The 12,969-nt window shown below is 36.9% G+C and overlaps 1 protein-coding gene across 1 annotated transcript in view; it reads left to right on the top strand.

The window, feature by feature from the left end:
* Window positions 1-12,969, top strand: part of LOC121413391 (TPR repeat-containing protein DDB_G0287407-like) — a 29,095-nt gene that overhangs the window by 11,811 nt on the left and 4,315 nt on the right. The window contains exons 2-12 of the mRNA XM_041606187.1: window positions 329-919; window positions 1,458-1,708; window positions 3,513-3,697; window positions 4,751-4,970; window positions 5,267-5,350; window positions 5,891-6,002; window positions 7,033-7,206; window positions 7,691-7,851; window positions 8,651-8,753; window positions 10,650-10,774; window positions 12,114-12,320. Of these exons, the coding sequence (XP_041462121.1) occupies window positions 355-919; window positions 1,458-1,708; window positions 3,513-3,697; window positions 4,751-4,970; window positions 5,267-5,350; window positions 5,891-6,002; window positions 7,033-7,206; window positions 7,691-7,851; window positions 8,651-8,753; window positions 10,650-10,774; window positions 12,114-12,320 (2,187 nt within the window). The 5' untranslated portion in view covers window positions 329-354. The remainder of the gene's footprint in view (window positions 1-328; window positions 920-1,457; window positions 1,709-3,512; window positions 3,698-4,750; window positions 4,971-5,266; window positions 5,351-5,890; window positions 6,003-7,032; window positions 7,207-7,690; window positions 7,852-8,650; window positions 8,754-10,649; window positions 10,775-12,113; window positions 12,321-12,969) is intronic.

Genomic DNA, 12,969 nt, shown 5'->3' with positions numbered 1-12,969 from the left:
ACAAGTACAGTGTAGAGAGAATGGGAGAGGTTGATTGAGGGGGGGGGTTTAGGGGTACTGGAAACAAAAATAACTCTGTTAAACCAAACAACCTCTAATTCTCTGTATGTACAGGTAATATACAATTACAGCGGATAAGACAAATATGTTTCATATGCTATATGTACCAGTTCCAGCCCTCTCGGCATGCCAGATTCTGTTATACATTTTGTTTAACCAAGGCTTCGTACTTAAATTTATTGATCAAATCTTAGGAATTGCTCTATCATGATTTGCAAGTGTTTATCATGTACACTTATCAAAATATTATTCATCTCCTTGTTGACAGAATCCTGCACTTGATCTCCTGAGACAATGGGAAACGTACGCTCCGGTCCACGTCCTCGATCCCATCTTCCTGGGAGTGAAACCAGCAACGTTAGCAACCAAGGATCTTACCATACCACTGACCTATCTGAGGGTCTAGATCAGCCGATAGAGAACAAGGAGAAAGGCAGCATGGAATCAGATAGGAAGGATGAGATTGAAAAGAGGGATAGTGCTTGCAACGGGTCTGCAGAAGAGAGGGGAAAGGCTGTAGGAGGGGATGGTGAGAAGTTGAAGGAGAAGGAAGTTAAGGAGGTAAAGGAAGCACAAAGGACTCTTGACGATACCTCAAAGGCATATGAATCTGACAAGGAAATTGCAGTTGGACCAAAGGGTGATGCAGGAGAGATGAAAGAAGGGGAAAAAGAAAGAGAAGAACTGAATGATGAGGGGGTGGATTTGAAAGAGGAGGCTAGTGAGAAGGAGACAAGGACGGCAAAAGAAAAGGAAAAGGATGAGGATGTCACTGGAGAAAAGCAGGATCTAATAAGCAAGGAAAAAGATAATGATGCCTCTGCAAAGCAGACTGGAGGAATCAGTCATGGGGCACAGGGTAAGTTTCTGATGACCCCAGTAATCTGTAAAGTGCTTAGATACATTGTATTGCTATGATAATGGCAGATATAAAAATGGAACCTTAACAGTTGTTATTGTTAAGTTTGAATGTCAGTATTGTAACTCAAATATTATTGTGTAGAAAATAAATTCATTTCATAATAGCAGTAGGCTATAGAAAAAGCGAAGTAAGAATGTAGAGTTACATTACAATTTTGCTACGCATTTTATATGTATTTTTTTTCAATATGATTGTGACACAAAATTTCCTTTGTATTGAATTTAACAATAGTTTTGCCAGCCAGGTTTTTTTAAATCCTTTTCCCAATGTCCCAAACTGCTAACTTTTACAATCAATTATTTCTTAATTACCATGTCCATGATCATTATTAATTCCATTCATTTTCTTATGGTGCACACAGTTAGCCTCCCCCTTCTCACCCCTGGGTAAAGAAGACAAAAAATGATAAATAATTAATAAATTGGGATTATTTCCTCTACTACATGGACATAATTATTTTTTAAATTTCATTCAGTATCTCACGGTGCACACAATCAGCCTCCCCCATCCCACCCGACCCCAACCAAATGGCCGTGGCCCACCAACGCAACCACCGTCAATGAGGTGGTGGATAAGGTTTGGAGTGAGATCGATGACCAATGTCTGCTCTATCCGTTGTCTCACACCAATCTGACCCAGACACTGACCGGATGGAAGGTTGTTAGACTCTTTGTGTCTTCAACTTTTCATGATTTCCAGAATGAGAGAGAAATATTGGTCAAGAAGGTAAGTTTATCTTTAATTTTGTTTGAGAAAAAAGAGAGAGAAGAAATGTCAATAGCAGAATGTACTCCTTAATAAATAATGGTTATGATCCTGGTGGGTGTTTCATAAAGCTATTCGTTAGTTAAGAGCGACTTTAAGAACGACTGGTGATCATTTCTGGTGGTAAACGGTGTATTGAATTGGCGATGGTTAGTGCGTAAGAAAGGTTCACCAGTCGTTCTTAAAGTCTCTCTTAACTCACGAACAGCTTTATGAAATGGCCCCTGTGTGTTTGCCTTAAACTGTGAAGGTACATGTACTGTAGCCATTTTGTTTACTTTTAAGGCAAAATAATATTTGTGAATGGTATGCAAACATTTCTTTGGAATGCCTAGATACAAACAATAGTAAGTATCCTTTATCTGTTTACGAAGAGGTGGTTACATGTGTACATGTACCTTTGCATCCACATCCACATCAGGGGTGTGAGTGATCACAAATAAAAAGATCTGAAAAAAGCTGAAGAGTATTGAAAAAGACTGAAATGAAAAGAGCTTACTTTACATGTACATGTACATCCGATTTTGATGAAATTTTCAGTGTTATGCTTGTTGGATTTTTTTCTTTTTATTCAAATCAACTTTTTGTTGTGGTGAACTTGCCCTTCAATATCATGTTTTAGTAGAATTTTCTAGTATACAATTGAATACATGTACATGTATAACCTTGACCAGACAAGACAACAACAGGACAAACAATAAAACAGGAGAATAAAAAAAGATGAAGGCAAGATATACTTTTGCAGCAGATACTACCTGTACAAATTTTCTAATTTGTTTGTTTCAGTTTTGCATCGCAGTATTTTGCTAGTGAATAGGGACCATGCAGATCAAGGACATATATTATGCATTGTATTTTGGTACTTTTAGTCCTCCCATACCTGTGTATTTAATTCATTCATGAAAGTGTAAAATTGCTTAAAACTAGCAAGTAAATCTATCTCTCTGTTGTTAACAATTGCTGTGCAAAGCAATAATATAGGCCTACTGTAGTTATTTCTCTATTCATTGATATGACACATTTCAAGGTCTTGTAGGATAACTGTCTGTTTGATAATACAATCAGTGTTTGGAATGGTATAAAGTGGGTGTTGGGATAAAAAATAAAGGATATATTGAGTGGGTTTGGATAAATAATTGGTTAAAATGTACAATGTACGTGTATAGGTAAATACATGAAAATGAATCATATATACACGTACACTGTACAGCATGCCTTGTTTTAATGCTTTGATAATAATATACATTGTAGCATTTAGAGTGTGCCTTCTCTCCAGTTTCCTATTCAGAGATGCAGAGGGAATTATCACACAGAAAGGGGGGGGGGGGGAGTGTTATTTGAAATGTGATGAAAACAGATATGTCTTTAGGTTGGCTTAGAATGACTCTATAGAATAGACTTCTGCATTGTGTATGCTTGAATATACATGTACCGGTACTTGAATAATTTAGGTGATGGTGATGATGCACTTTTCACATTTACATTGTGATAATGATTGCATGTACATGTAGAACCAAAGTATCAAGCAATATATAAATCTAACTGTTGTAATTATGTTGTGAAATTGATATTATTTTATGTCATTATTTAAATTGATATCATTTTGTTGTCATCATTTTTAATATATTTTATACTAATATTACTTTGAGTATGGTGATGATAATCATTATTGATATCATTACCTTTGTAAGTTTGTTATTACTTTTGTTGTTGCATATTTCAGTTTTATTGCCATCATTTTCCATCATTTTTTTGATACCACCAGGTGTTTCCTGAGCTACGCGAGTGGTGTGAGAAACGGCGGATCCATTTCATCGAGTGTGACTTACGATGGGGCGTGCCGCGAGACTCGACGACGCGGACAGTCCTCTGCACCTGCATGGAGGAGATTGACCGATGCCATGAAGATACGGAGGGAGAACCATTCTTCCTTAACATGCTTGGTGAAAGGTCAGGAACAGCTCATGATAATAATAGCTATTTTTTTTTTATATAGTGCTTTTCCCACAATGGCCCAAAGCGCTTTATAGCATATCATTTCCCCGGTCATCGTATCCTTGCATGCCCGCATACAATGTATACACCTTCTCCACTCCCCGGGGAGCATTCCAACAAGAGTTCAAGACTCAATTGCTAGGCATACTACATAGGCTTCCACATTCTACCTGGTAGCCATTTAACACCAGGGTGGAGAGTGGCAAAGTGTGGATTAACACCTTGTCAAAGGACGCTAGACCACGGTGGGATTTGAGCACACGACCCTCTGATTTCAATGGGTATGAAATTGAGGCCGTTACATGTTACATTTCATACGTGTATGAAATTGATGCCATTCTATTGTCATAGGGTTTTTTTGTGGGTTTTTTGTTTGTATTCATTTAGCTTATTTTTAAGGTGACTGAGTACAATGTAGAAATTCTGCAAAACAGGAGTTTGTCTTGAAGCCAAACAGGATGTACATGCATGTGAGTCAATAAGGTGAAAACAATAACGAAAACAGCAAGTTTTATGACTTCCTGAATCCTTGTTCAGATGCGTTCTTACAAATGGCCCACTTACGAATTACATGGTTCAGGTCTCAACAGACCTTCCAAGGATAACCTGATGATGCCATGATGATTAAATTACGATGTCTTCCATGTACCTGTCCATGATATCATAATGGTTTCATTACGGTATCACAGGTTATTTGAATTGGTACTATGAGTTTGTCCAGGCATCCTTGGACAAGATTTGCGATGACTTCATAGAAATTTGTCACCATGCAACAAGAGATATCTTCTACCTCTATAGACCTCTATAGAATTCTTGGATGCCTCACTCTCCCATTGACCATGAACACAAACATGATGCCTATGCTCTGACATTGTGCCTCGGTATCAAGCTTTGATTTTTCATGTCATGTCTGAACAATCCTAAAATTCTGGCTGAAAGCAGTAGTTTGGATGAAATGTTATAAATCCGGTATCCTTTTTCCCTTTCCTGTTGACTTCCTGTCTGTAGATATGGCTGGGTTCCTACCAAAGACGATGTCCCCGAAGACATAGCTAAGAAGTATGACTGGGTCGGCAACAGCTCTATCACCCACATGGAGATCCTACACGGGGCTTACCGATTCTGCAACCGCAATGCTGCCTTTTTCCTGAGAGAGGTGGAAGACATGCCAGATGATGTGAAGGCAAGATTTGCAGACCCCACTGATCTTGGCCTTCGACAGATTGATGTAAGATTCCATTCCGAATGGAGGATAATTACTGATAGATTTTAAGATGACAATGAAATGGCAGTAAAATAGTTTGATTACCATAATGAAAATTCTCCTGTCCATTATGTGGATGTTTTTCTTTTTTTACCATTTCTTTCATTTATTGTAGGATTCAGCCTTGTAATTTCATTTAATAACAACCAGTGACATTATTAGAGAGATAAATCTTTTGGCAGAGAGTTACAATGTTAGCTGAAATGTTAGTTCCATATACTATGTTTTCTATCAATCATTTTATTTTCTTTGATTGACAGAGATTGAGGACAAAGTTAGCCTCAAGATTTCCAGAGCAAGCACACAATTACACCTGTCAGTATGACCCATCAGATACAAGTTGTGTAAGTATGCTTTAAGAATACTTCTCGTGGCTTTAAATGTGTTTTTTGGGGGGACTTTAAGTGTACTTTCTATGACTTTAAGTTTAGTTTTTGATAAATTTAAGTATATTTATGTAGGTGCGTAGATCAGTCCCCAAGCAATCTTCAAACGTATGTTTCTCAACTTTTTTCATAATTTTTGTCTCACCTGCATAGGTCTTCTAGGTCAATGAACTTTGGTCATGTTGGGGGTATAGTTTGTTGAATTGGCATCACAACTTAAAAAGTTCATGGATCTAATACATGAAACATAGACATAAGGGTAATCAAGTATAAATGATTGTTTTTCACACATCTTAGATCACATGATCATGGTCAAAGGTCATTTTGGGTCAATGGACAGTATTTTATTATCATATGAATGTTTTCTTTTGTGAATAATTATACAGTAGCTGATTTCAAAGTCAGCACTGCTGCTATATCAAATCTTGTAATGAAGGTGAGACTGCCAGAGGCGTTCCACTTGTTTTGTAAACATCCATATCTTTGTTTATATTTCAGATAAAACTTGTTGGATTGGACAAATTTGGGCAGGGGGTCCTTGAATACTTCAAGTTTGTTATCGATCGTAAATACCCCAAGGAAGCTGTGGAACTCACACCAGAAGAGCAAGGTGAGGACAATACTAAAGTGATGATAATGATGGTCAGTGGCGGACCGTGACCCGGAGGAGACAATTGATTGGAGGGGCACTGTATTGTTTGTGAACAATGCTGTGCCCCTCCAATGCTTTGTCTCCTCTGGGTCACGGTCCGCCTCTGATGATGGTGGTGGTTGTCATGTTAGTGATGGTGGGGGTGCTGATGCTGATGATGATGATTATGATGATGATGATGACGGTGATTGTGATGATTATGGTAATGATTATAACTATGATGCAACTGCTATGATGATTATTATAGTAATCATGGTTATGGTAATGATGATGATGATGATTTTGATTAGGGTGATGATGATGATGATCATTTTGATTAGGGTGATGATGATTATGATGATTTTGATTAGGGTGATGATGATGATAATTAGGATAATGATGGGGAGTATAGTAATGATGATGATGATGATGATGATGATGGCGATATGATGGTAATGATGGTCATGATGATGTTGATGAAAGTGCTGGTGGTGGTGATTATGGTAATGATTATAACTATGATGATTATTATAGTAATGATGATTATGGTAATGATGATGATGATTAGGGTGATGATGATGGTTATGATGATGATAGTAATGATGGGGATTATAGTAGTGATGATGATGGTGATGGTAATGATTATAGCTATGATACAACTGTTATGATGATTATTATAGTAATCATGATTATGATGATGATGATGATGATTAGGGTGATGATGGTGATGGCGATGATGATAATGATAATAATGATTGGGATTATAGTAGTGATGATGATGGTGATGGTAATTATGATGTTGATGAAATTGCTAGTGGTGGTGCTGATGATAATGAGAATGAAACTAATAAAAATATTGATGATCATCATGGTGATGGTGATAATGCTGATGATGATAAACTATTCTTGTAGAGGAATGATAGCGGCTTGAGTGTACCTTCAATTTTGAATATTACTATTAGTTCCAATCAAGTATTTATTTTCTGCATTTCTATTTCATTCCAAACAGAGAATGATCGTCAGACTCTGTATCTTGGTCACAAGGGTCAGTTGATCTATGGCCGGGAAAGAGAAATCAAATATTTACAAGACTATGTGACAGGAGCCGGAGATTACTCCAAAGAAAGTTTGGCAGAGCAATGGCAAACTAGATTCTATCCTGAAAAATGCAAACAAGTCCTCTGTGAGTAAAATTTACCAATTATTTCCCTTTGATGTTTCTATACCGTAATCTTTCTTTAGTTACAGTGATTTATGACTATTTTTTTTATTGGCAGATTGTATGTAAAGATTTTTAAAATGTGTCATTTGTTGTACCACTACTTGGAAGCATGACTATTCCAGCTGTTTGTCTGTTTTTCATGTACAATTATCAATCTCTGAATTGTATATGTATTATATAGATGCTGTAGTTAAGATGGAATGGAATTTAGTTTAATATCTTTCATTAATGACCCACCATTCATTAGGCTAATAATGGGAAATAATCCATCTGTATTAATATACCAAATGGAAATATATCACAACTGAATAATTCCAATCTAGATATTCTATTACTTTACAAAATGTAATTTTTCATTAAGATGATTTTAGTTGTTAAAGTTAAGGTAGTCTAGTTGCCTATATGTTTTTTTTTTCATTTCTCTTTCCTTGTTTTATTCTCCAAGGTGAAGCAGAAGAGAAGAATGAGCCGGAAAGTGATGAAAAGAAGGATGAAGTGGAAAGTGAAAAAGAGAACAAGACTCGGCATTCTCCTGTTGCCGTGGTAGCCCAGTCCGGCCAGGGCAAGTCCTCCTTGATGGCTAGATTCATCATGGAAGCTAAACAGGTGAGGAAAATCATCTTGATTCCAAATGTCTTTAGCCAGAATAGGAGAGATCACTGTTATCATCGATTGAGGATGGTATTGGAGAGATAGGGTAGGGCAGGAATCAGTGGCATACCTAGGATTTTCCAAAGGGGGGGAGGTGGCAAATTCGTCTGCCAAAAAATTTGACAAACAAAAAAAAATTCTTCAACCACAAATAAAGGATTTCATTCCAGAAAAAAAAATTGACAAGCAAAAAAAAGGTCTTCAGGTTCACAGGTTCAAAAGAGCAGACCACTTGTGACTCATCAGGAGGGGGCAGGGATACTTATCTTGCATGGGTTGTGATTCGTCGGGGAGTCTGCCCCCCCCCCTCCTGTAGGTACGCTAATGGCAGGGATGGAGGGAAGGTGGAAGAGAAGGATGTGGAGGGGGAAGAAAAAGGGGAATGGGGACGGCAAATGGGAATGGATAGGTGTGATGTTTGTGGTGATGGTATTGGAGATGGAAGGTAGGGGTAGGGAAGAGGGTTGGAAGGGGAGGGATAGAGAATGGGAGAGGAAATGGGGAAGGAAAAGTGGAAATGGGGAAGGGATGGAGGAAGGGAAGGGAAGGTGGGGGCGGAAGAGGGTGATGAGAATGGGAGTGGGGAAAGGATGCGAGGGTTAAGGTGAAGGGATGAAGAGGAAAATGAATAAAGATAAAGGAAGGGGAGGTTGAGTGGATTATGTGAGTACTAATCAAACCTAGTTTAGTAACCACATGAAACCTCTGATATAAAAACTGTTTTACCCTTTTTCCCTTCCATTTCCCACGACAGGCTGGTCTGAATGTATTCTTCCACCTTATCGGTTGCAGTGGGGACAGTCTTAGCCTGACCAAGATGCTTGCAAGGTTGTGTCACTATCTGGCGCCCTCTGAAGGTGAGGTGTCTCCCAGTCAGTGAGTGATCAGTTGCATGACTTTGCATGATCATCTTTTATTTCCTGAAGAACTGAAAATAAATGTGTTTGCATTCGCACAGTTAAAAGCTTCAGACACAAAAAAGCTTAATGGAGCATACTCTTATTGAAACTTTGTTCAACAAGTGGGTTTTCACACAAGACTAGCACATATAAAACTTTCTCAGACCACCTGAGTAAAGGGTTTGCACAGCAGACTAGTCACAAACTGTTTATAACAGAAGCACAGACAAAATGTGCATAATGTGGAGATGAATTCTATTGTCAATTTTAAGATACCGTATTTTTCGGAATATAAACCGCTGATGTGTATTAACCGCACCCCCAAAATCGGGAGGCTCTAAAAAAAAAAAAAAAGCAAACCGAGATTAGTATTTATTTGGATTAGCAAATTTTACTAACAATCCTTGACAGACCCAAAGATATATTACTAATTTTTGTATTTAAAAAATGGTTACTTTATTCTTTAACTTTATTTTTCAAAGAATATAATTTTTTTTTGTAGAATAAAGAATAAGAAACCATAAAATGGCAGTATTGTATATCAGACTTATAGTCTAAAAACGGAAAAAGAAAACAAAAATGTTGAGAGAAAGTGGGGGGAAAAAATTAATGGAGGACATTTTTTCATTGCCTATTTTCTAACCGATTATGATTACATGCCTATTGTAAAGCATTTTCAATGCACTTTTTAGGTGTAAAAAATAAGTTTTCATTACAAAAAAACAGGGTTTTTTTAAGGAAAAGGTGACCATAAAAAATCATTTTTAATATCAACATTATGGTATAAAAATGGAAAGTTTTTTTTTTATTATTGAGAGAAAAACGAGAGAAATAAAGAATAAAGGACATTATTTATTGCCTTTTTAATAACCGATTATGATCGATTACGATTGCATGCCTATTGAAGAGCATTTCCCATGCAATTTTAGTTGAAAAAAAGTTTTCATCACAAAACAGTTTTTTTTAAAAACATTTTTAAATTGATAGTAGTTTAATAAATAATATAAAACCAATCTTTACAAAGAAGATTTTTCAAAAAAAAATCGCAAAATATACTCCCTGTTTTCAGTAACCAACAAATAATTATACATTAAATATTCTATATAATTGTTGGTTCTAATCCAATTTTACAGACAAAACATGGTCAATTTTCCGACGAAATTTTGTTGTTTCTGTGTATAAACCACACCCAATATTTCAAGATTATAAAGTGGGAAAAAAGGCGCAGTTTATACACCGGAAAATACAGTAATTAAGTCATTTTTATTCACTGTAAATCAGTGAGATATAGATTTAGTTATTAAAATCTAATACTGATTACTTTGGTGTTGTTAATGCAATACAAATCTTAGCAGTACAGGGACCCATTTCATTTAGAGTTACAACTGTTGTCACTTTGCCATAATGGCGACTACCATGGTAACCTTGATTTTGATTGGCTGCTGAGCCCTGATACCATGGTAGTTGCCATAATGACAAAGTTACAACAGTTGTAAGTCCTTTTTTAAATGGGCCCCAGGTAATTTCTATAAAAGTCAGTTTAATACAGATCAGTTCCAATCATTTAGGGTTTTGATAGTTCTTGGTTCAATGGAGCTCAGTGCAACATAAATTAGTTCTGTATAGACCCATTGGATTCATCTGTCAAGTGTATATCACATTGATCAATTAGGTGCAATCATGGGGATCAGCGCAGAGGATTATCCTTCGTTCATGGGGGGGGCAACATATTGGTGCTTCCCTCCTCAAACACAAAAGATAATCATTTGCACCCATGCCCATGGGTGCAACGTTGATCAGTTCAACAACTGTGATGCAAGTTAGTTCAAATTAGTTGCCTTTTTCGTCCTTTAGATGAGAGAATATCTAATTTGAAAGACATGTCGACAGAGAATGTGGTCAAGTTGAGTAGAACTCTTCTCAAAGAATACACGGATGAAGGAAAACAGCTTGTCATCGTCATTGATGATTTAACTCAGGTAAATCAAATTTACATTTGTAGTCAAATTTACCCTTTTCCAACGGAGAAGATAATAGCATTACATTAATACTTGCTCAAAACTTTATGAAGCTTGATAACTACACAAAGTATGTGCAGTTGCCAGTATTAAATGTAGATGTAATGTGCCATAGTATTGATCCCTTGATAAGTTCTGTAGTTAATGTTTGAGCATTCATGTCTCCTTTTACCGGTATGATAAACTAAATTCTATCATCTGGAAGCCTTTTAATTTCCCTTTCTGTCTATGGACCAGGGGTGTGAGAGTTCAGATTTTTTATCTGATTACAGATTTTTCTGTTTTGATTTTCAGCTTAATTTCAGCTTATTTTTGGCTTTCCTCTGTACAAAAAGTATGGGAGCTCTTTCTCTTTCAGACCTTTTCAACATTCTCCAGCTTTTTTCAGATCTTTTTATTTGTGACCACTCACACCCCTGCTATGGAGTTATGTGAGAAGTTTACATACATGAAATACAGTATATGCTGATTGAATAGTACACCACCAGGCAATGGAATGATATAAGATGAAAGAAAGAAAAAGGAAGTTTGAAGAAATGTGCAGTCAATTTGGTAATGGAATCCAACTGAAAAGTGCTAATTACATAAAAGTTTTACTATTAGTCTATCGTATACATGTACAATGTAATGTATATTTGTCAAAAGATACATTGAAAAAAGGAGAAAATTATGTTACTCTGATATGTTACTTTGGAGCGTTGTGGTCTAGTGGATAAGTCTCCTGACTTTGAAACAGAGGGTTGTGGGTTCGAATCCCAGCCATGGCGTAATTTTTTTCATCCACATTGTGCTGCACTCGACCCAGGTGAAGTGAATGGGTACCCGGTAGGATTAATTCCTTGAATGCATGAGCACTGAGAGGCAGCTCGAGCTATAGCTGGGGTAATAATAATAATAACAACGCGCCTCGGAATAGAATATTTCTAGATAGATGGCGCTATATAAATGCCTATTATTATTATTATCCCTTCCTCAAGAAACGCATTATCTATTACCTTGTCCAAAACTAAGCACCTACCTTTTCAAGGGAGTTTTTAAAAAATCCCTTTTTGTTATATAATTTGTAGAGACAATAGACTTCCCTTTTCCAGTAATTATATATTTATCATACTTTTGTATACTTATCTTGTGAAGTATTTCACCTTTTAAGTATTGTAATGCACAATTGAGTATATACATGTACATAATTATAAATTTATACATGTACATATAGAAATCATGCAAACATGTACAATTATTATTATTTCTTTATTAAACAATAAAATTATTGATCTCCAATCTCAAACCTTTCTACATGTAGTTGCAACTTGATGATGCTAGTTGGTCAGACTGGATTCCTGATTCTCTAGAGGGTGATGTCTACATGGTATTCAGTCTCGTCCAAGAGGAACATAAAATGAAGGAAATTAAAGCCAAGGTACCCTCTATTCAGTACCTTGAGCTTGGTCATCTTGACCATTGTGCTCGAGTGACCATTGTAGAGAACTTCTTTGACCAGTACAACAAGGTGAGTGTTATAGTTTACCTGCTAATGCTTCTAAACACTTAAAGATATGACTTGATAATGATATTCTGCTTTTATATAGCACTTTGTACAGCAGAACATTGTCTCTCAGTGCTTTAGAGATATATCATTACCCCTTTCTTTGGTTCCTGACTTGCCCGCACACAATGTATGCACTATCCCAGAAGCGCGATAGCTCAGTCTGCAGAGCACGGATTCGGATTCCGGTGACCCAGGTTCGATTCCTACTTAGTGCGCTAGTGCCCTTTGGTAAGGCATTTATCCTCATTACCAGGTGCCTCAGAGAGGACCATAAGCCGTTGGTTCTTGTTGCTTGCTTACAAGCATTCATGCTTTCTTAGCAGTTTGGTAAAAAATCACCACCATTTACTTTCTCCTTTCCCTGGGGAACATTCCAACAAGATTTTCAAACTGGATTGATAGGCATATGCTTTTGCATCCTACCAGGTACCCATTTAACACCTGGGTGAAGAGTGGCAAAGTGTGGATTGACGGCTTGCCAAAGGACACAAGGCTGTGCGGGGATTAGAACACATAATCCTCTCAGTGCAAGATGAAAGTCAAAACCTCTACACCACAATGATCCATGACATATCGGGTCGGCCTGTCTTACAATTTGATTCATTGATAT

Source organism: Lytechinus variegatus, chromosome 4 (genome assembly GCF_018143015.1).
Source record: "Lytechinus variegatus isolate NC3 chromosome 4, Lvar_3.0, whole genome shotgun sequence".
NCBI classification, from domain to species: domain Eukaryota; kingdom Metazoa; phylum Echinodermata; class Echinoidea; order Temnopleuroida; family Toxopneustidae; genus Lytechinus; species Lytechinus variegatus.
This window is presented reverse-complemented; position numbering and strand designations above follow the sequence as displayed.